This window comes from Ambystoma mexicanum, chromosome 3q (genome assembly GCF_040938575.1).
Source record: "Ambystoma mexicanum isolate Mex_15411 chromosome 3q, UKY_AmexF1_1, whole genome shotgun sequence".
Taxonomy (NCBI): Eukaryota; Metazoa; Chordata; class Amphibia; order Caudata; family Ambystomatidae; genus Ambystoma; species Ambystoma mexicanum.
The window spans coordinates 1,165,771,056-1,165,791,705 of NC_090926.1; the positions used below are offsets into that span (position 1 = coordinate 1,165,771,056).

Sequence of the window (20,650 nt, forward strand, 5' to 3'; positions counted from 1 at the left end):
AGTATATTGTAGCAATTGTGACCTGGACTCGTGCAATTCTCCCCACTATTAGAAGGGCTCGACCACTCACATCCGACCAAGTCTTTTCCAATTCAAACCCAACTCCCTTCTTGATGAGGATTCCGACACCTGCCTTCCTGAGTGGGCCGGAGCCCCAGTATTCCATACCCCCAGGATTCTTCGCTCCTCTCCCCTTGCAAATTTCGTCTCTTGGATGAGAAGAATGTCTTTGTTAGATCTGCGGAATTCTCTGTGGACCAGTGATCTCTTAGTAGGAGAGTTCAGTCCCTTCGCATTGACAGTCCCAACTCTCAGGAGACCCTTGCCCTTAGATTTCTCAAGTGATGCCATCGATGATTTGGGTTCGAGGATCGCTCATCTGTTGCGGCAAGATAGGTTTGCCGATTCTCAGTGACATTTGGGCGCCCCCCATTGTGAGTGGGCCTCCGGATCTGGCCTTCTCCAGAATCCTGGTTTTGTCTTGATAGCGGTGGAATTTTGCTAGGACGGAACGCGGGCCGCCGGGCGGTCCACCAGCTCTATGTATGCGTTCAGTCTTGGGCTCATCAATTTCCTCATCAGCGGTGAGTATTTTTATGATATCATATATGATATCTCTGAGGTCTTTTTCAGTTTCTCCTTCGCGCTCTGGGATACCGAAAAAGCGGAGATTGTTCCTCCTCTCCCTATTTTCTAAATCGTCCATCTTGAGCCGCGCCTCAATCTCTCTTTTTTCAATGTTACGAATCCGTACATCCATCTGAGTTTCAAGGGTGTCAATCGACGCTTGATTATTCTCCACACATTCCAACCGTTCCTCAAATCTGTCCATCCTCTGGGTAATTTTATCGATTTTACCGCCTAGGTTGGCTCCCATGTTTTTTATCTCATTCAGTAATGTGGCAATGTCTCCTTTGGTGGCGGCAGCACTCTCCTCCGATGAGTCAGTGGACATATTTACTGTAGGCCTGCGTGGCGGGGGGAGAGGGTCGTAGGCAAATCTGGCTAGTTTGTGAAGTGGGTCCATACAGTGCGACCCGGGTAATAGGAGGCACACGCCCCTGAGTAGGGGGCCCTACCCTCTATGAAGACATGCAGGACTGCAGGTTCAAGGCTGTCTTCTAATTTTGGTATCTCGTGTGGGTTGACGTGAAGCCATCGAAGGTGCGCATTCCATGGGAGGGTGCTGCAAGTGCTCTAAGTGGTACTTTCAGAGTTGTGTTCTGTGGGGGGGCAATGATTATCGAGTCTGCAGTCCTGTGCTTCGGACCTCTCCCCCAGTGTCTTGCTCCCGGGGTCCGTGCGTAAGATTGAAGGTACCTCTCGCGGGGGCACTGTTTCTGTGGAGCTTCAGCTTGTTAGAGAGTGGAGGGCTCGAGGGTGATTCCCACAGTCCCACCGTTCGTCGTGCCCTCAGTTCGTGAGTCTCCGCATCAGAGTTTTACTCTCGTGGAGAGGGGGAGGCAAGCCCCCACCCTCTCGCGCTGACCAGTCTATAGGGCGGAGGACAATGGCGGCTATTTGCTATCTAGGGGGTCGGGCGCTTCACCTTGGGTCCCACGCCACCCCTATATTCCCACGTGGCCGCAGTCAGGATCGGGGCCACATAGGGTGATGTATGTCTATGCCGGGCGCTCATAGGTGGGGGGGTCCGGTTCAGTCCACCGAGTGACAGGCTTCGGGACTACGAGGCACCTTGATCTCAGCTGGCTGTGTAGGCCACCCTCGGCTCGGGGTGCGGCCTACCTCCCTGGCAGGTCCTTCTGTTGTTCCACAGGTCAGGAGTGGGGGTCCGCGCTGCGGGGGCACTCCAACACTGAGGGCTGCAGTCTGGGGGAGACACGCCGACGGGCACTCCAGAAGTCGAGTGTTCTTCTCTAGGCAAGCCCGCCTTCCAGCGCGGCCGCGTCGGGTCGACTTAGTTTCGTTTTCCAGCTTCCGACGAGGTGAAAACTTCAGATGGGGTTTTCCTGGGCTTCCCAGCCCCGATTTCGGTCGGGTTTTTTCCTGCTCCGTGGGGAAGTGTTCCGACGCCTTATTCACGGGTTTGTCGCCGTGGGGGTGGTCGCGACGTGGGGGCTCAAGTCACTTCGCGGACCATCGGCGACAGAGCTCACACGGAGTAGGCGATCATCCGTGCGCCCCCTGGTGGCCACCTTGATCTTTATTTTTAACTGTCTCTACATTTCTCTTTTGTTCTGCTTCTATCCCTCACTGTGTGTCCTATTATTTTCCTCTGTTTTCTTATTCACTTTGTTTGTTGTTCTTTCTCATTGGTCTCTGTCTTCCTGTTGCTTCAATTCTTGTTTTGTATTGGCTGTTACGATCTCTGTTTCTCTGCCCCATCTCCCCCCCCCCCCACTCTGTTCCCCTATATTGCTTAGGTGCAGAGTTGATCTTCCTCGCCTGTTTTTCTGTTTACCTTTTGACAGTGTAACAATAAGCTGCAAAAGTATTTTCTATCTCCAAGTCTAATGCAGCACATTGAGAGGTCATTTTAGATGTGGCTGGGAATGATAGAATTAGTGGTTGCCTCACCAGCTTCACTGCAGGTGCTTTACCATCACTGTATTATTACAAGTATAGCATCCTTCATGAAATCTGTGTGTTCTGAATCGCAGAACATTTAGTAGTCTTTTTCATAAGCTAAGTTCGCTCTATTACAGTTCAATTTGATCTGCATCTTAAACACTTACCTTTGATGCAGACACATTAACTCACTTATCAACAGGATTGGAGTTATCACGTTACACACTGATCTCTTCAGCCGGGCTATTGACCCATTGAGCTAACTTTCCCAACAGAGTGGTGACTCTGAAAGGCGCATATGGTTAGGGCACTGAGAGTTCCATGTGTGGGTTCCATGACATGACTGGCTTGTAAACATCTCTAAGCCTATTTAAACTATCCTACATGTGAGTCAGGAGAGTCATTGTGAGGCTTTGGAAGGTGCTAGGTTTTTGTCAGTGTTGCTCAGGAATCAGCCATGGGAGAGGAAGATGTTATAAAAAGGGCAATACCGAGAGTAGGAGGGATTGAAATCTTTGACAGCAATGCCATCTTCATACACTGTCCGCCAGTGTGCATCACACCAGCTCAGTACTTTAGCTCTTTGCAGAAAATGCCAACACATGTTGGTGCTGTATCATTTCTGCTTCTTTCTTGATAAATGCATGTACTACCCCAAAACATAGCAGTCCTGCTAGGAAATGTGGGTATGATGCAATCAGTCCTGCTGTGAATAGTTGACCATGAAAGGCATTTAGCATCTCTGCCCAAATGTACTGCAGACCTGTTGAGATTCTCGCCAACACAAGCAATCGTAACACTATTAAAAAACCCATATTCATATTTAAAACCAAAAGCTTTTCCTTATCACAAATGCAAGACACAACTGCTTGCTGAGAGACTCTCCTAAAACTTCAAGACATCGAGAACCTCAAGCCATTAAATGCCATTGATGTGCTTCTGTGATGAAAAGAAAACATATGAAAAATGCAATCCATATATTGGCCACGTCTTTTGGTTGTTGCCGCAAGTGATAATGTACACAATGCTTAGAATTAGCACAAACACGTGTGAGCTGCAATGCCACCACAAGGCTTTTAACCATGCACAATGAATATAACGGGCATGCAATAAATATACAAAGGGTTACATTAAGCAGAAATATGCCTGAGCTGCCACACCATCAAAAATGCAATGCATATATTGGCCAGGTCTTTTGGTTGTAGCCCTGTATAGAAGCTCAGAGGTTACAACCAAAATGCTAGCCCGCCCCGAGTCTTGACTGTCCTGACATGAGCGTAGCGCCAGATCTTTTCCAGACCTAGCAACACCCCTGCATAAAAGCCTACCAAGATCCTCCCTCACTTCTGTGCACCAAAACCATACTGGAGGGCTATCCATGCACAATCCTGCTCTCTTGTAAATTCCTACCCCTCATCTACACATATATTGACTGTCTTTCACCCCTCCCACCCTCTCTGCACTGACTGTATCTCTCTATACTTTCCTGATGGAGGTCTACGATCCTCCTTCCTCCACAACCTCTCCATTCTCCGCCCATATGCCTCTTCCCATTTCCACTCCTCTCTGCTCGCCCCCTCCACTGGAAGGCCCTCCGCAGGGACATCAAAACCAGCTATTCTAGACATTTCCTAACTGGCCACCACAAACTGGGGCTAGCCCATTGCCTACCAAGGGCCTCATTACGACCCTGGCGGAGTGGGTTTACGCCAGCGGTATTCGCGGCGGACCCTTCCGCCCTACTACGAGTTCCCGTAGCGCCATGGAGCGGTTTCCGCCTGGTTTTTCCGGGCGGAGAAATCCATGGCGCTACGGGACCTTGTTGTTAATTACGCCACCGTATTTTACGGTGGCGTAATTAACGCCTTCCCCACTCCCATTATACCCTATGGGGCAAAAATGGGAATGGGGAAGGGTAAAATGGGGAATGGGGATTTACCGCCCCGCCAAGGTCGGAATGGGGCGGTAAATCCGCCAACCCCCATGGCGGTATCGGCAGCTTTCCGCCGTGCTCCATGGTGCATATTGCACCACGATCTCCGCCAGGGTCGTAATGAGGGCCCAAGTATGTTGGATATGCATGTTCAAAATGCAAGTATGTATATGTACAACATGTAAATGGCACTAGGACCTGGTATTGTTTATCCTATTTACGTCTGTCCTAGCCTTTATCTCTTTATGAGACCCTACATCAACTGGGGTACTATTGTTCATAAAGATGCTGCCTTTTAGTTTTGGCTTTTAGATGGCCCTAAAACACCACCTATAATCCAGAAACTATTGCATAAGTGTACATCTACGGAGAAACGGCACATGAGGAGGGACACAAAGCTTGTAGGTGTTGTTTGGCTTTATCCATCCATTGACTGCCTATGGCCATGCTAATCCCTATGGCCACTCTTACCCATTTTCTGCCCCTCCCTGCCCTAAATACATCCTCCTGGGATCTCTTTGAGATAGCTTTATCAAGCCTTGCCGTCAAACTTTGTGCTTGAAGTGAGTGCCAGTTTTTTTTTAAAACAATCTTCTGAGAGCTAATGACTTAATTGGGACTATAAATGGGCTACTGGTGTAATCAAATTGTTTTAGCTAGATCTGCCTTCAGCCACTCGATTTAATGCGCTATGCCTGTCCTTTAGTGTAATCCTGTTAAAAATGCTGGCAAAGCTAAAAGTTTTGGCTTGTGTATAAGTATAAGCATTTTCCAGGCACTGTTATTAGATGCCCTGGTACTCGCACCATTTTGCTACCATCAATGGCCAGTTATTACCACTACGCCAGTGCCTGCCCAATGCCTTTTGCATGCATACACAAATGCCCAAACTGTTGGCATTGCCAATGCTTGTTTGTAAAGGCTCCCACCCAGCTGCTGCCTTTGTCATTTATGATGCTTTCTATGAGCATTATTTTTGATCAACATGGCATTCCTACTGTTCAATAAATATAAACATTTAATTTATGTAATTATCCTTCATTTGCTGGAGCCTTACCAGAACCAGTGATAGAAGTGTACAAAAAAAGTAGCTGAACTGCCACCCCGGCGGGGGAGAGAGTAGGAAGGAAAGGAGCAACGTGCAACACATTTTTCAAGGGGTGCAGCCATGCTGGTCGACAGCCAATTGAGTTGAAAGAGATTACAGTTTAGCTGTAACTGCTATCAGGTGGTAAAGTGGAGAAGTGTGCTTTAACTTCACAGAGAACAGTTCCGGAATGGTGAAAATGGTTGCAAAATGTAGTGGAGCAGTTAACAGTAAAAGATAAAAGTAGTGGAACACCGCTCCTGACCGTTGCCGCTCACTTCGACCACTGACCATAATGGCTGAAGATAAGACCCTCAAACAGGTTCACATGCATGCCTGTCTTGGACTGAGATTCGAGGGTAAATGCAGCTGCTCTGAGCAAATCGCCAAGGCCAACAAATCCTGGATAGGGCCAGTCAAGCAGCAATGGGGTTTGCCGCGTCACATGGCAAGGCAGCCTCTATATATGGCTCCGAGTTATGGGGACATGTGAAGGTTGAGAAAGCAGCAATCATTTAAAAAATGTTCTCAAGGAAGCTGTAGTGTCTGCTGAAGGGGACACCCAAGATCCCCATTAAAATGTAGCTCAACTGGCGTGGCAAAAAAACCCGATCTAGCCATGAAACCAATCTTTTACTCGATAGGGGCATGGACACCTCCCATGTTAGCTAAACTGAGAGATGCACTTATAGACGCCCTCTCTCAAGATGGTGGCAGAGCACTTCCGTGCTGCAGGAACGTACAGATCTATGCTCACCTCATAGGCCTTAAAGGACAATGGGAAGAACCCCCGACGTCTAAAGCCTTGATGAAAGATGCCCACTATAAGGTCGGACTGGGCCATAAAATTGCCTCGGCCATCAAAGTGGCCCATAGTTGCAAGTGTCTGTTCATTCCTTTTGTGACACTGTTGGAATAGTACCCAAGGGGGGGTTTTCTGATAAGGTGGGATGTAAATTGTGTATTTTAAAGATTAGTTATTCAGCAACACTGGTCAAAACGTCTAGCCGCAGAGTGAATAAACTCAGCAAAGTGGCCCAAATTGGCCAAGAAAGTGGCCCACTTGGACCAAAAAAAACTGGCCCCCACCAGCATTTTGTGTTTTTGGCTCGGCCCTGGGCCTATTGCCCTATAGGCCAGTCCGAGCCTGGCCCACTATAGTTACAGCTGCGGGCAACTGAATACTCCGCATCAGGGCGCTCTCTGGCACGCACGTGTTGGTAAACAAAACACGAGATCTGCTACGAATTGATTTTAGATTATATTCAATGGCAATACGCAGGATCTCTATAGGTTGGATTCAGAATGCCCCCCCCCCCCCCACATAGTCGGAACTCAGGGTACCCAGATTTATGCATTTACTGCTCTGGAACAACAGACGTTTTGCAGAACGTTTTATTGCTGTGCCAAACGTATGGAGACTTCAGAATAGTAAGTGCCAGGCTATTATGTAAGTCTATGCAAAAAGGACGAGCATTCTCGTCCTTGGCACGTAAGGTTAAAGGCCATTCTCAATGGACAGGGTGTTCGACCCATCAATGGGGAGGAAGGATAGCTCAGGGAGGTTTGAATCCCGATCCCACACTTAGAAGCCATCTCTGGTATTAAGCGCGCTGTAAAAGAGTAATTCTAATGAAGCCGCGTCACTGTGTAAGTCACCAACACGTGAAAGCGTTTTCTCAAAAGTGGCAGCGCTTATGCAGCACCGTGGGGCCCAGAAACCGCGCATTGCGTTGGATTGCTCGTTCATCCTATTACATCAATCAGGGATCCTTTTCTACTACTTTAATCAATAATGTAACTTGGACTTTTTTTATCTTGAATGATAAATAAAGTCATTATTGTTTGTTCCTCGATTAATAATTGTTTTCATCTTTTTAACCAGTTCAACAGAGGATTGTACTTTTTAACATTTTACCAAGGGGTTTGAAGTCTGCGATGAATTGGTAATGAAGATGGTTTTTATGCTCTGGCTTTTATGACAAATGTCGAATAAAGACTATTTGCTGTTGATGATGTTCAAGAGCATTATCTTGGTGTTGTGCAGTCATACTTTGAATCCTAACACCAGTCCATGTTACCTTATTGGAGGAGTAAAACAAGTGTAAAAAACAGGCGTTAAAAAGAGTTCACCTATTTTTAAACCTGTTTACCACTTCCTGGGATTCTCCTGGTTTTGGCAGGTGGAGCATGGCATAGCATAGGATTGCCATGCCGGCCTGCCTATCCCACTCCACCTGCCAAAACCAAATGGTTTTCGACACGCAAGCATGTTATTTTCAGAACGATTAGATTTCTACAGAATCCGCCTGTAGAACCCAAAGGGATCCCTGGTACATGCCTCATACAAGTGTAACTTGCGGGAGCCAGTGACATGTAAGCCTGGGTGATGGGAGCCGGCGTGTAACTTGTGGGAGGCGTTGACACGTAAGCCTGGGTGATGGGAGCCAGCGTGTAACTTGCGGGAGCCATTGACACGTAAGCCCGGGTGATGGGAACCAGCGTGTAACTTGCGGGAGCCATTGACACGTAAGCCCGGGTGATGGGAACCAGCGTGTAACTTGCGGGAGCCATTGGCACATAAGCCTGAGAGATGGGAGGCAGCTTGTAATTTATGGGAGGCATTGACACGTAAGCCTGGGTGATGGGAGCCATTGTGTAACTTGCGGGAGCCAGTGACACGTAAGATTGGGTGATGGGAGTCAGCGTGTAACTTGAGGGAGCCATTGACAGGTAAGCCCGGGTGATGGGAGCCAGTGTGTAACTTGTGGGAGGCATTGACACGTAATCCTGGGTGATGGGAGCCATTGTGTAACTTGCGGGAGGCATTGACCCATAAACCTGGGTGATGGGAGGCAGCGTGTAACTTGCGGGAGCCATTGACATGTAAGCCCGGTGATGGCAGCCAGCGTGTAACTTGCGGGAGCCATTGGCACATAAGCCTGGGTGATGGGAGCTAGCGTGTAACTTGCGGGAGCCATTTCACGTAAGCCCCGGTGATGGGAGCCAGCATGTAACTTGCGGGAGCCATTGCCATGTAAGCCTGGGTGATGGGAGCCAGTGTGTAACTTGCGGGAGTCATTGCCGTGTAAGCCTGGGTGATGGGAGCCAGCGTGTAACTTGCGGGAGGTATTGACATGTAAGCCTGGGTGATGGGAGCCAGCGTGTAACTTGCAGGAGCGATTGACACGTAAGGCTGGGTGATGGGAACCAGCATGTTACTTGCGGGAGGCATTGACACGTAAACCTGCGTGATGGGAGCCAGTGTGTAACTTGCAGGAGCCATTGACATGTAAGCCTGGGTGATGGGAGCCAGCGTGTAACTTGCGGGAGCCATTGACATGTAAGCCTGGGTGATGGGAGCCAGCGTGTAACTTGCGGGAGCCATTGACACGTAAGCGCGGGTGATGGGAGCCAGCATGTTATTTGCGGGAGCCATTGACACGTAAGCGCGGGTGATGGGAGCCAGCATGTTATTTGCGGGATCCATTGACACGTAAGCGCGGGTGATGGGAGCCAGCATGTAACTTGCGGGAGCCATTGACACGTAAGCGCGGGTGATGGGAGCCAGCATGTAACTTGCGGGAGCCATTGACACGTAAGCGCGGGTGATGGGAGCCAGCGTGTGACTTGCCAGAGGTGACACGTAAGCCTGGGTGATGGGAGACAGCGTGTGACTTCCCAGAGGTATTGGCATGTAAGCCTGGGTGATGGGAGGCAGCGTGTAACTTGCGGGAGGCATTGACACATAAGCCTGGGTGATGGGAGCCAGCGTGCAAAGAGAAGGAAAGGATGCTAACCTGTTTCCGCCAGGTTTACCGCGTAAATGCACTTCCTAGTGCAAATGAGGAAATTCGCACAGAGGTGGCCCAAGGTGACGTAACTAAACTCGATGGTGGTGCCCTCTGCGCAGTGACCCCCATTATGTCTGGGCCAGCATGCAAAGTCCTACATGTCCCGAACCGCAAAAGCGGGGGAAGGCCTTCAGAATGTCCAACGACCCTGGCAAGTGGCTCCGTCGAGTCCTGGGAAAGTGGACCTTCCTGGCGTGTGCCACTTGCGATTTGACATTATCTGGTTAAGCTGCCGTCGACAGTCTTTAGAACGACGCAAAAATAATGTTTTTTACTTTTTGTTTTCTTTAAGTGGGTGCTTTATATAGGAATGTCTTGTGTACCTATCTAACTTTTTCTATTTAAGGCAAACAACGCGTCACCGCGGCACCGAGGCACTCGGCTCTCCACACAGAGGGTACTCATCAGCACTCAGTATCCCATGAGGTGTTCATTTAAAGTGTCTACTCCGATTGGTGGAGGTAGTTTGATCCAGAGCCTTCAGCACAGCAGAACCCCTATGTAATCAGGCCGTTAACAAGTCATAACTCACATAGGCCCGTGCCCCCACCCCGAGCCCCCTCTCCCCTCTCACATTGCACCGGTTCTCCCTTAGCGAAGGGTCACTCATGACTTGCCATCCCATTAAGAGCAGAGATGATCGTTATGTACAAGTGACTCTTCTCTCTGTGCTGTTCTATTCTCCAGGTGAGCCATGGTCCCTGGCCAGCGCTGAGAATCACCAGACGGGAAGACATAGGCCGAAGAAAACCTCCAGCTGGAAGCTGCTCTGCTCGGATGTTTCTCATCACTGACTCGACGCGGGACCCCCAACTCCACCCGCCTGCTCCCAGCCTTCTTGCCCTCTTTATTGTCCTACTGAATGCGTGCATTGCTTTTTAAAAAGATCATGCGCTCTCTCCACCATACGAGTACAAACTGTACATTATGTCATTGTGAAGATGGCCACTAGATGGTAGTACATAACTATGCAACAATGCATTCATGCTGTTTCTTTTGTTAAATATAGACTGGTCGTTTTAATGTGTACTGTTTTAATCGAGTACAGGGTATGGGAGAATGCGTGATGCTTTCGAAAAGTGCCGACCTGGGCAGGCAGAGGGGGGATGATGGACAATATGGCGGAAGTTATATCGAAAACCTGATTCCAACGCCACAGGGGCAGGAGAGGATGGCCAGTCTCACATCTTACCTTACAAATAGCCTACGTGCTTCCTCTAAGACCCACGAGGCAGGCACACGGAGGCTAAGGCATTACACAGCTTACACCTACTGTATAAACAAGCATTGGTAAAGCCAATAGTTTCGTCCTTTGTAAAGTGAAAGGGTATTTGTAATGTCGGGTATTTCCATTGAAGGTCCTGAGGCTCAGATCTTTTGCCAGGTGATGCCACCATTTGCCCACTATTGGCTGCACATGCGCAGTCAGTACCATTGGTGACCCCCCCCATACTATTCTCAAGTACATGCTTCATGTGAAAGGCATTGCCACCGTGCCGTATGCCAGGTGTTGCCACCATCCGCCCATGTTGTCACGCCATTTGCCAGGTATTGGCATCCTTTGCCCAGCTACTTCCACCATGTACAATGTTCTGCCAGCATATGCCATGGAACTCTCATAAAAGGCTACATTCTGCAATTAAAAGGCAGACAACCCATCAGTCGCCAGGTGTTGCCATGATATGGCAGGTGCTTCAGTTGCTTGCCAGACAATGCCATGATGTGCCCAGTTGCTCACATCATATCACAGCTGTTACCAGCGTTCACTAGGCCTTGCCGTCCTATGGAAGGTGCCATTTGCCCAGTAATGACATCATATGGCAAGGCAAAAGACACTATTGGACTGGTATTGCCATCCTATGACAAGACACTCAGATCAAATGCTAGTTTTTGTTTTAACTTCACAGGCATTGCAGTCACATGTCTAGGAACATCACTTGTTTGCCATATACTTTTGCGCATATCATATAGCAATTATTGCGTTGGCATAGCAGGTTTTACAAACATATGCCCAGGTATCAATTAACAAATACTGACATCATATGCCCATATTCTCACACCATTCGCTAAGTACTGCTATCATGTTATTATTATGAATATTATCGTATTTATTGAGTGAGGACCTAACTCCAAGAAGCAACGGAGCGCGTTACGGTGCTATACACCAACACAGATCCATAACAGAGTGCTTTACAGAGGTGCACAACATTACAGATGCATAACAGAGCACTTTTCAGTGGTAACAACAGAACAGATTAATAGAGGGGGGTAGGATATAGAGGGGCACAGAGGAGGGGTACTGCTGTACCGGGTGGCGGGGAGTAGAGGGGCGTGCGATGTCTAGTGAGTCAGGTGGAGCAAGGGGCGACGTGATGGCTTACGTGTTGGGGAGAGACCCTTGAAGAAGTGAGTCTTGAGTTCTTTTCTGAATTGCAGGAGTGTGGGGACGAGTCTAATGGTGACGGGCGGATGTCAAGTCTGCACCTGCCCTGGCTTCTGGTGGTGCGCTGTCTGCCGGAGATGCTGAGTTTCTCTGCAAGGTAGCTGGATGACTTGAGGGTGTCAGCCTTATAGATGATTCAGCAAGACTTGAAGGTGATTCGTGTGTGCCGTGGAAAAAGTGAAGGTCGATGGGGGCATGGGTGATGTGGTCGTATCTGCGCAGACCCTTGGTGCGGCATGTGTCCGAGTGTAGGACACTTCTCATGGGCACAAAGGAGGACGACAGGCTTGAACAGTGGATCTAAAGCTGTCCGGAGGGATGAATGGTTTGATTTTCTGCAGGAGGGAGAGCTGATGCCAAGCTGTTTGAGTTTTCTTAGCTATGTGTGTCTTGAAGGAGAGAGGTTTGTCGATGTGGAACCTGACAGACTTGGCAAAGGTGGTGCGCTCAGGTGTGAAGCCCTGAGAGTTCTTGGTTGATAGCCAGGTCTGTATGTCTGTGTGTCTAGTGTTGTTGGTGAGGAGTAGGAATTCGGTCATCGGCCTATTGGTGGATGTGGATATTGTGTGTGGCCAGGCGGCCTGCCCGTGGCTTCATGTATAGATTGAGGAACACTGGGGAGAGAATGGAACCCTGTGGGACTTCACAGGTGATGGGTGGCATTGGCAATCTAGAGGAGTCCATCTAAACAAACTTCTGGCGGTTGGCGAGATAGGACTTGGACCAGCATAGGACAAGGTTGCTGATCCCCACGCGCCGATATAGGGTGTCCATAAGTGCCTGGCGGTCTACTGTGTCAAAAGCTCACGAGAGGTCGAGTAGAACCAGAAGTCAGGGGCGGCCATCCTCAAGGATGTTGAGGGCATCGTCGACCACCTGTATGGTTGCCGTCTCCGTGCTGCAATCGGGTCTGAATCTGGATTGGTAGGTTTGGAGAAGATTGTTGGTGTCAATGTTTTGCTGCAGCGGTGGCGCTACCTCTTTCCCGATGATCTTACCTAGGAAGTGAAGATGCGTGATGGGGCCATAGTTACCTAGGATGTCAGGATCCAGAGTGGGTTTCTTTAGTAGTGGGAGGATTTGCCCTGTCTTTAGGGTCGATGGGAAGGTGCCTTGAGTTAGGGAGCTTTTGATGATCTTCGGTGAGGGAAGGAGAGCTTCTGTGGAGAGGGTCTTGATGATGGATACAGGGAGGATGTCACCTGTATACGATGTGCATTGAGGGGGTCCAGGGTTTCTACCGGGTCCTCTGTGAAGAGTGTCTTGAATGTTTTCCACAGTGTGGAGATTTCACAAGGTTGGACGTGAGGTGGCTCGTGGATGCAGAACTGGTATCTATGTGTTGGTGAATCTTGCTGAGGGTTTATAGTGAAAAGATCGGAAAAAGAATCTCGAAAAAAAGGTCGAAAAAAAATTCTCGAAAAAAAAAAAGTCACATTTTTTTTTCAATACTTTTTTTTCGAAATGGGGGGGTTCCCCCCCACTCCCCCTTTTTTCATTTTTTTTATTTTACCCCTTTTTTTACTTACCTGACCACAAAAATACATATAAATAAATAATAAATTCGACCTTTTTTTTCGAGATTTTTGTTTCGAGATTATTGACATTCGAGATTTTTTTTTCGACCTTTTGACTGACCACCCTTGCTGAGTTAGTCGATGAAGAAGGTATTGATGGCAGTCGACGCAGTGCTTGACCGCTTTGAAGAGGGCCTTGTTTTTGTTGTCGGCTTCTGCTATGGTGTTCTGATAGTAGGTGGCCCTGGCTGTGTTGATTAGTTGTCGGGGGGGAGGGGGTTGCTCGGAGTTCCTCAAGGAGCGCCAGATCAGATGCAGTCCTGGAGTGGCACCAGGTTTTCTCTTTTTTCTTGATGGATTTTTTGCTGAAGTTGAGTTCTGGTGTGTACCAGGGTTCTGACAGTTTCAGTTTGTAGGTGCTTTGTTTCAGAGGTGCATGTCGGTCAATGGAGGCTGAGAGGGTGGCATTGAGTGATTCAGCCAGGTGTCGGTGATGAAGATGGCATCAAGGTTGTGTGTATTGATGAGGTGGGCGATGTCTGCTGCATGGATGATAGCTGAACGGACATTGGCGAGCATCAACTTCCGTGTTGTGGATGCAGAGGGGGTGCTGATGGGCTGGGGCTAATGTGGGTGAGGTTGCTCTATTGCGGAGTCCATGCCTTAGAGGAGGGGTGATGTTGTTGGCGTTACTTGATTATGGTGGGGATGCCTTTGGGAACGGAGGGAGAAAACACATGTCGGCCCATACTTACCTGTTGTCTGAGCCCTGGGTCCACTCTGTCCCAACAAGTCCAAACAGAAATTGCCCATTTCTTCATCTGCCCTTCACTTTGGAAGGCCGGGCAAGAGACGCCCTTGATCTTAGAGTTGAGAGCAGAAAGGAAGAGACAGGGCTAAGAAGATGGGTGGCGCTTAGGCCACGTGATCTGGATCCACTTGTGCCTGTTCACCAATTGCAAAAAGTCAGAGCCCAGAGGGCTGCTCAGCCTTCATTCACATACACTTACACACATCAAGCCACCCGTACATTTACATGTGCATACTTTCACCATACTCACTCATGCACACCCAGGCAGCCACCCATACATCATGCATTAACACACACTACATTACATTATATATATAAATATACACACGCACACTTAAATGCACGCACGCACACACATTTAAACTAAATACATGTTCTTACCTTTTCTAATCTGTTGTCCAGGCAACGAGACATTCAGCTCGCGACAGCAATCACGAGCGCGTGTTCCCGTCATTTGCAGAGGAGTTGGAGGCTTCCATGTCATGGGGTTGAAGTAGCCCTGGAGCTTCAAAAAAATATAGTTTCTTTTACCTTCATAAAGACATTATTACTGTAATGGAACTGTAATGGAAATTATTGTAATTTCTTATATTTTCATTATTAAGCAAACGGAAACATATTACATCATAAAATGTTACCTTAATCAAATTACATCATCAAAAGGAAGAAAAGAGAATAAAACGAAATTTGATATTCAGATCCCCCCAAAACAGCACATACATTTAACAAAGCATCAATGAACACAATCTTCCTATTCACAAAAATATCAAACTCTAAAATCACAGAATTAAAATTTTATCATAATCTTAAAATGATAAAAAAACCTGATAATCTACAAGGCCAATTCTCTTCAGAAAATGCAGCAGTGCAAGTGTAGAGCTGACCACGTGCCCACTTCTGAACAGCGCCTACATCACATCATTGCCACAGGGAGGAAGCCGGCTCTGGATATCAGCGCGGCAGCTGGATCTCACCTTAACCAGTTTAGGGCATATTAGTAAAATATGAAGAAGTGTCTCCAGCTGTGTGGGTGTATTACAATATCTGCAAACATAACGCCTTATCAACTCTGGCTCGGGCACCCAAAACTACCCTAGTAGGTAAGAGATTAAACTGAAATCTTACAAATGTATTTCTATAAAATTACTTCTGGAAATTTACTATGGTCGTTTGGAGGCCTTCCCACGGCCTTACTTTCCCCCTTTAAAATAATGCACGATTTATAGACAGAAGTCAGCGCATTCCTGTTGCGTTTCAATACAGCCAATTTCTGATTTGTTTGCTTTTGCTTTACCTGGCTGCTGTATTAAAAGATCCAAGGTCTTCTTTACTAGCATGCTCCCTGCAATCGGTTGCCCAGGTTACCACACCACGATCATGGTTCGTCCTCATATTGTCCTTTATGACACCAAACATCGACTTATCGTCACCCATCCAGCACTTCCTGTAGAGTGACAATGCTTCCCAGCGACCATTAGCATGCAGTGACAACACACCAAGTTCCCAACCAACAAACTGAATTGGAGTTCTTCCCGGAAGTGCTTAGAATTTTTTCTAAAATATGCCTTCGAGTAAATTCTAAAGAGCAACCTCAGAAGCATACATCAGTGTGGGACCCACCTTTAATCTATAAAAATGGATCTCCTGCAGAAGGGAGATGTGAACACATTTGTTATGCTTTGCCAATCCCTGTGCAGCCAAAGCTTCTGCCTTCAATTTAACGCTACCACATTATGCGAATCACTCAGGCTTGTGTTCATATTGAAGCCTTGATATTCCTAGGTCTCCACACAGAACACCCAATCATTATAGATCTTCTATTGTAATCTGATAGGTTCCTTGGAGCGAGGTGGCTTCAAAATCATAATGTTAGATTGGATGTATACGTTTTGGCCGTGACACAATTGTCCACGGCCGGATTGACAGTGGGTCATTCGGCTGCAAAGCAACTGTTGCCTTCTTGCCGTCCGTGCATGTTGTGTCCCTGCAGCGCCGGATCCATCCCTCCTATGCGGGTCAGATCTGACCTGCCAGGTCCACTTTTCTTTTCCCCTGCTTTTTTCTTCAGACCTCCTGGACACCCCTGCTACCACCAAAGGCAATCATACCAACAAAACCCCCGGTCCCCCTATGTTTGGTAGTGATTACCCAAATTGGTAGTTTCCAAACGACCAAATGGTACTGGCCGAATTCAGCCAGTTGTACCATTCGGTCAATTAGAAGCTACCAATTTGAGTAATACCGTTAGATTTGTTCTAGTTTATTTTCAAGTGCTTCTCCTCTCCATAGGTCTGCAAAGCATTCAGATGCCTCTTCAGGTCAATAGGATCAAATCATCAGCGTATAAAAGCCATTGGAGGGAATAACCATTAAAACGCAGAGTGAAACAACAAGCCTTATCTAACTTTAGGCTCAGGTCTCCAATATACAAATTAAATAAAGCAGGGGCCAAAATGCACCCCTGCCACAAACCTCTCCAGGTTAGTATCCTGCCAGATAGCTCCACCTATAGGATGTATCAGAATACAATTCCCTGATGACTGCAATTAGATGCAGAGGACCGTTGCAGCTGCTCAATTTATGCCATAACTACCAGTGGTCGAAATCGATAAAGGCCATATATAACATTTCACCACTTTCTAAAAACTTGGTTTTGCATAATTTAAAATGGACCCATTAAGTGACGTTCCAACCCCTTTGATGAAACTAGCCTGATGCATGGCCGCAATCTCACAGTCTCCGGTCAAATGATTCAATTGCTTTAAAACAATTGAGACCAATATTTTACCTGGAGCATCTAATAAGCATCTAATGTCGATAATTTGTAGGATCATACCTATCACCCTTTTTAAAAATAGAAATTAAAATCGCTTCTTTCCAAAGAAACCAGAATCTGCGAGAAAATTATAAAAAGGACCTCCACCCAGCCATCAACGTACTACTTCAACATCAAGTTTCTTTAGAAAGACAGAGTGACTTCAAAAATAAACTATTTCTTTTTGAAGTCCGAGGGCCCCCCCCTCTCAGGACATGTGCCAGGGAGGGCCCCCACACCACAGGGGCTGCGGAGCCCCCAGTTACGCCAGTGTATGAGTGTCATGCATGCTGAGATGCTTGTCTACATATGGCATGCTTTCTGCCAATTGGTTACTGTGTATAACAAGGTGTGGAAAGCTTGTTTGTTGAGTACTGTTTCTGGTGTTGGTGATCCCATTCAGGGTGTGGTTGAGTGTGCAGAACTAGGCATTGACAATAACAGAGCAATTGGACATGAAGGCCAAGGCGACGAGACTTGCTTCCAGTATGTCCATGCGGTAGTTCTTGTAAGAGTGGTGGGGTGTCTTGGTTGGTGTGGGTTGGCCTTGATGGGTGATGGTGCATGATGGGTATGGCTCCATGAACTGCCCAGTACAAGGGTAGGGGGAAGCAATATGGCAGCTGGGAAAGTGGTAAATACCAGCTGGAGCGTGCTGCCTTTGTTGTGGGTTGGTTCTGTCACAAGCTGCTTGATATTCATGGTGTCAAGCATTTCAGTTTCAGTTTTTTATTAAATATGTGCTCAGCCATCACTGGCTTTACATATTACAAACATATTATACATTCTTAGAAAAACAAATCTTTAAAAAGCTAATACAATTTATAGTTAACCTCTTAGAATAAAATTCCAACCGACAATTCTCTTAAAATAGATAAACTAAGTTCATAGAATTTCATCATATGATATATAAGATTAATATCATTTCCATCCAGGAGATTCTGCCATATCACCTCAAAATGTTCTACCATACATGAGTTATCATATCGCTTCAGATAGTTAATTCTGAACTGGTATAGGCTTTCACAAACACTCATTAGATGTTTCGCCATTTCTATCTTGTCATTACCACATAATCGGCATAACCTCAGCGTTCTTGTAATACCAAGTCTAGCTCCGAGACCTTCCATTGTATCACATTTATTAAATTTAAAAAGCAGATACAGTCTCACTGTCTTCGGGTGGGGGAACGTGTTTTGGTAATTGGGTATTCCTCTATCTATAGACCAATTTTCAACAAATAACCCACTTGTAGACAATGATGCTAAGTGAATCATATCTCGTTCTTTTGCTTGAGTGTATATAGCCATTTTCAATAAGCTTTTTGCTTTTACATGTGATACAGACATCCATCTCAACATATTCTCCTTAGCCCATTTGATATATATCATACATATGCTGTGAATGGTTTGGAGTTTACAAAAGTTCTCAATCTCATTAAATATTTTCATCAAATATACCATAAATGTATTATTATTCAGGGTATATAGCTTCACAAACAACATTGCCGATTTATATTCTCGAATGCCGCTGGCATATCTAAAATTGCATTCAAGTAAAATATATTCACAGGATACGGCAGATGGAAGTCTAAAAAGCTGTCTTAAAATATTTCCTTCAAGCTTATTAAAATCTTTTCTTAAATTCTTTCCCCACACTTCAGCTCCATACAAAAGACATGACACCATTTTAGCAGAGTATAGCAATAAAATCGTTTGCACAGAAAACCCACCTTGTCTGCCTATAAATTGGTTGAGCGCTCCTGCTATTTTTTTGCATTTCAATTTGGTCTCTGACCAGTGTTGGTTCCATAACAATTTATGGTCTATGATGACTCCTAAGTATTTGTACCATTCAACAAGTTCAATCTGAGTCTTATCCGCATACAACTTGTAGGTATTAGATCGACTCAGTTTGCTATTACCTAAGAATGCCATCACCTTGGTTTTACCAATATTTATCACAAGACCATTTTTCCCTAGGTATTCTAACAATGCATTCAGCTTAATTTGTAGCCCAGCAGGATTATAATCTAGCAGCACTAGGTCGTCTGCATACCCAAGCCAACCCAATTGCAATGTAGAGATCTTAACATCATCAGTTTCTAACCCATTAATCGCATCCGGGATATCTGCCAGGTAAAGGTTGAACAGTGTTGCCGCCAAGGTGCAACCCTGCTTAACACCTCGACAGGTAGATATCGCTTCTGACAGTTTATCTTCTCCATCTAACCTAATACGTATAGAGGTGTCTGAAAATAATAATTGAATCATGTGTAGGAGTCCAGGCGGGATCCCCCATGTTCTTAACTTGATCCATAGTTTGTCTCTCAGAATGGTATCAAATGCTACACTCAAGTCAATAAATAGAGCATAAACAGGTAGTTTCCGGACCTCCCATGAATATTCTACTACAGTTACTAAGTTGACAATATTATGGATAGTGGACGATTGAGCTCTAAAACCAGATTGGTTCCTCAGTAAAATGTTGTTATTACTAATCCATTAACTCAATTCAGTCAACAGCACTTTTGCAAATATTTTAGCAGGGATGTCTAACATGGCTAACATCGGGTAATTTGATGGTTCTTTCCAATCTCCTTTCTTGTGTACCGGGAGAATTATACTTTCGTGCCATGAGTTGGGAAGATTCGCAAATTTCGCTATCCAACGAAATAGGGTAAATAATGCTTTCGCCCACAACTGTGGTGCCATCCATAATAGAGCATTACAGGTGCCATCTGGGCCTGTAGCCCTCGAGATCTATAATTGCTCTATCAGTTTTGTTAGACTATCCACCGTAAATCTACCAAGCCATCTAGACTTGACTATTACGCACACCTCACCATTCGACCCATGTAAACCAAGTGTATTTTTGACATGTGTAATCCATACATTTTCTGGTACACTATTAATATGTATACATCTCTTCTTTGTTCTATTAATGGCAGCCCACATGGCCTGATGGTTATTGTTTTGGGCGTGTATAGCAATATCACACCAGATTTCATTGGCCTTAAGTGTACGATATTGTCTAAGCCAACTATGATGTTGTTTTTTGGCAGCTTTAATCAGATTAGTTGCATCACTCGGTTGGGCATTTTTTATATCATTGATTTTATGCCTTAGTTGTTGTTTTGCTTTTTGAATTGACCAATCAAAAACATTGTGTTTTTTATTAGAAAGATTCCATCTTTCACTCGTGCTAACATTCTTCCTTTTGTGATTAGAAACCTCTTTGATATTATTAACCACCTGTTGAAATTTAATTATTATATCATTCGTATATTCCTCGACCGATTCAGCCATCTGCTCATTAAATAGTGTAATTTCAGCTTCGGCTATCACTTTGGCTTTACCTAATTTAGTAGGGTTCCATGTGATCCGATTTGCTGACCTATTGATCTCAATATTGCCGTTAAGTTGGTAAGAGGTCTCTTCTTTAATATATTTCATCAGCATATTGAGTGGAAGATGGTCACTTTCTTCTCTAAAACCTATTGTCATATCAATCACTAAATCATTGGCACTATCATTCTTCACTCTATAATCAATTGTTGATAAGCTTTGACCTCTCAAATGAGTCGCGCTGCAGTTAGAATCACTACTTGTATTACCATTCAGCATTTTCAGTTCATACTTGAGAAACAAATTAGCACAGG

General features: G+C 46.0%; 1 protein-coding gene across 4 annotated transcripts in view; it reads left to right on the forward strand.

The window, feature by feature from the left end:
- TGFBR3L (transforming growth factor beta receptor 3 like) overlaps positions 1–10,426 on the forward strand; it is a 179,535-nt gene extending 169,109 nt beyond the window's left edge. For all 4 annotated transcript variants that reach the window (XM_069603994.1, XM_069603997.1, XM_069603996.1 and 1 more), the window contains one exon: positions 10,091–10,426. In XM_069603994.1, coding sequence (XP_069460095.1) covers positions 10,091–10,197 — 107 coding nt within the window. In that variant the 3' untranslated portion in view covers positions 10,198–10,426. The remainder of the gene's footprint in view (positions 1–10,090) is intronic.
- Positions 10,427–20,650: the final 10,224 nt, after the last annotated feature.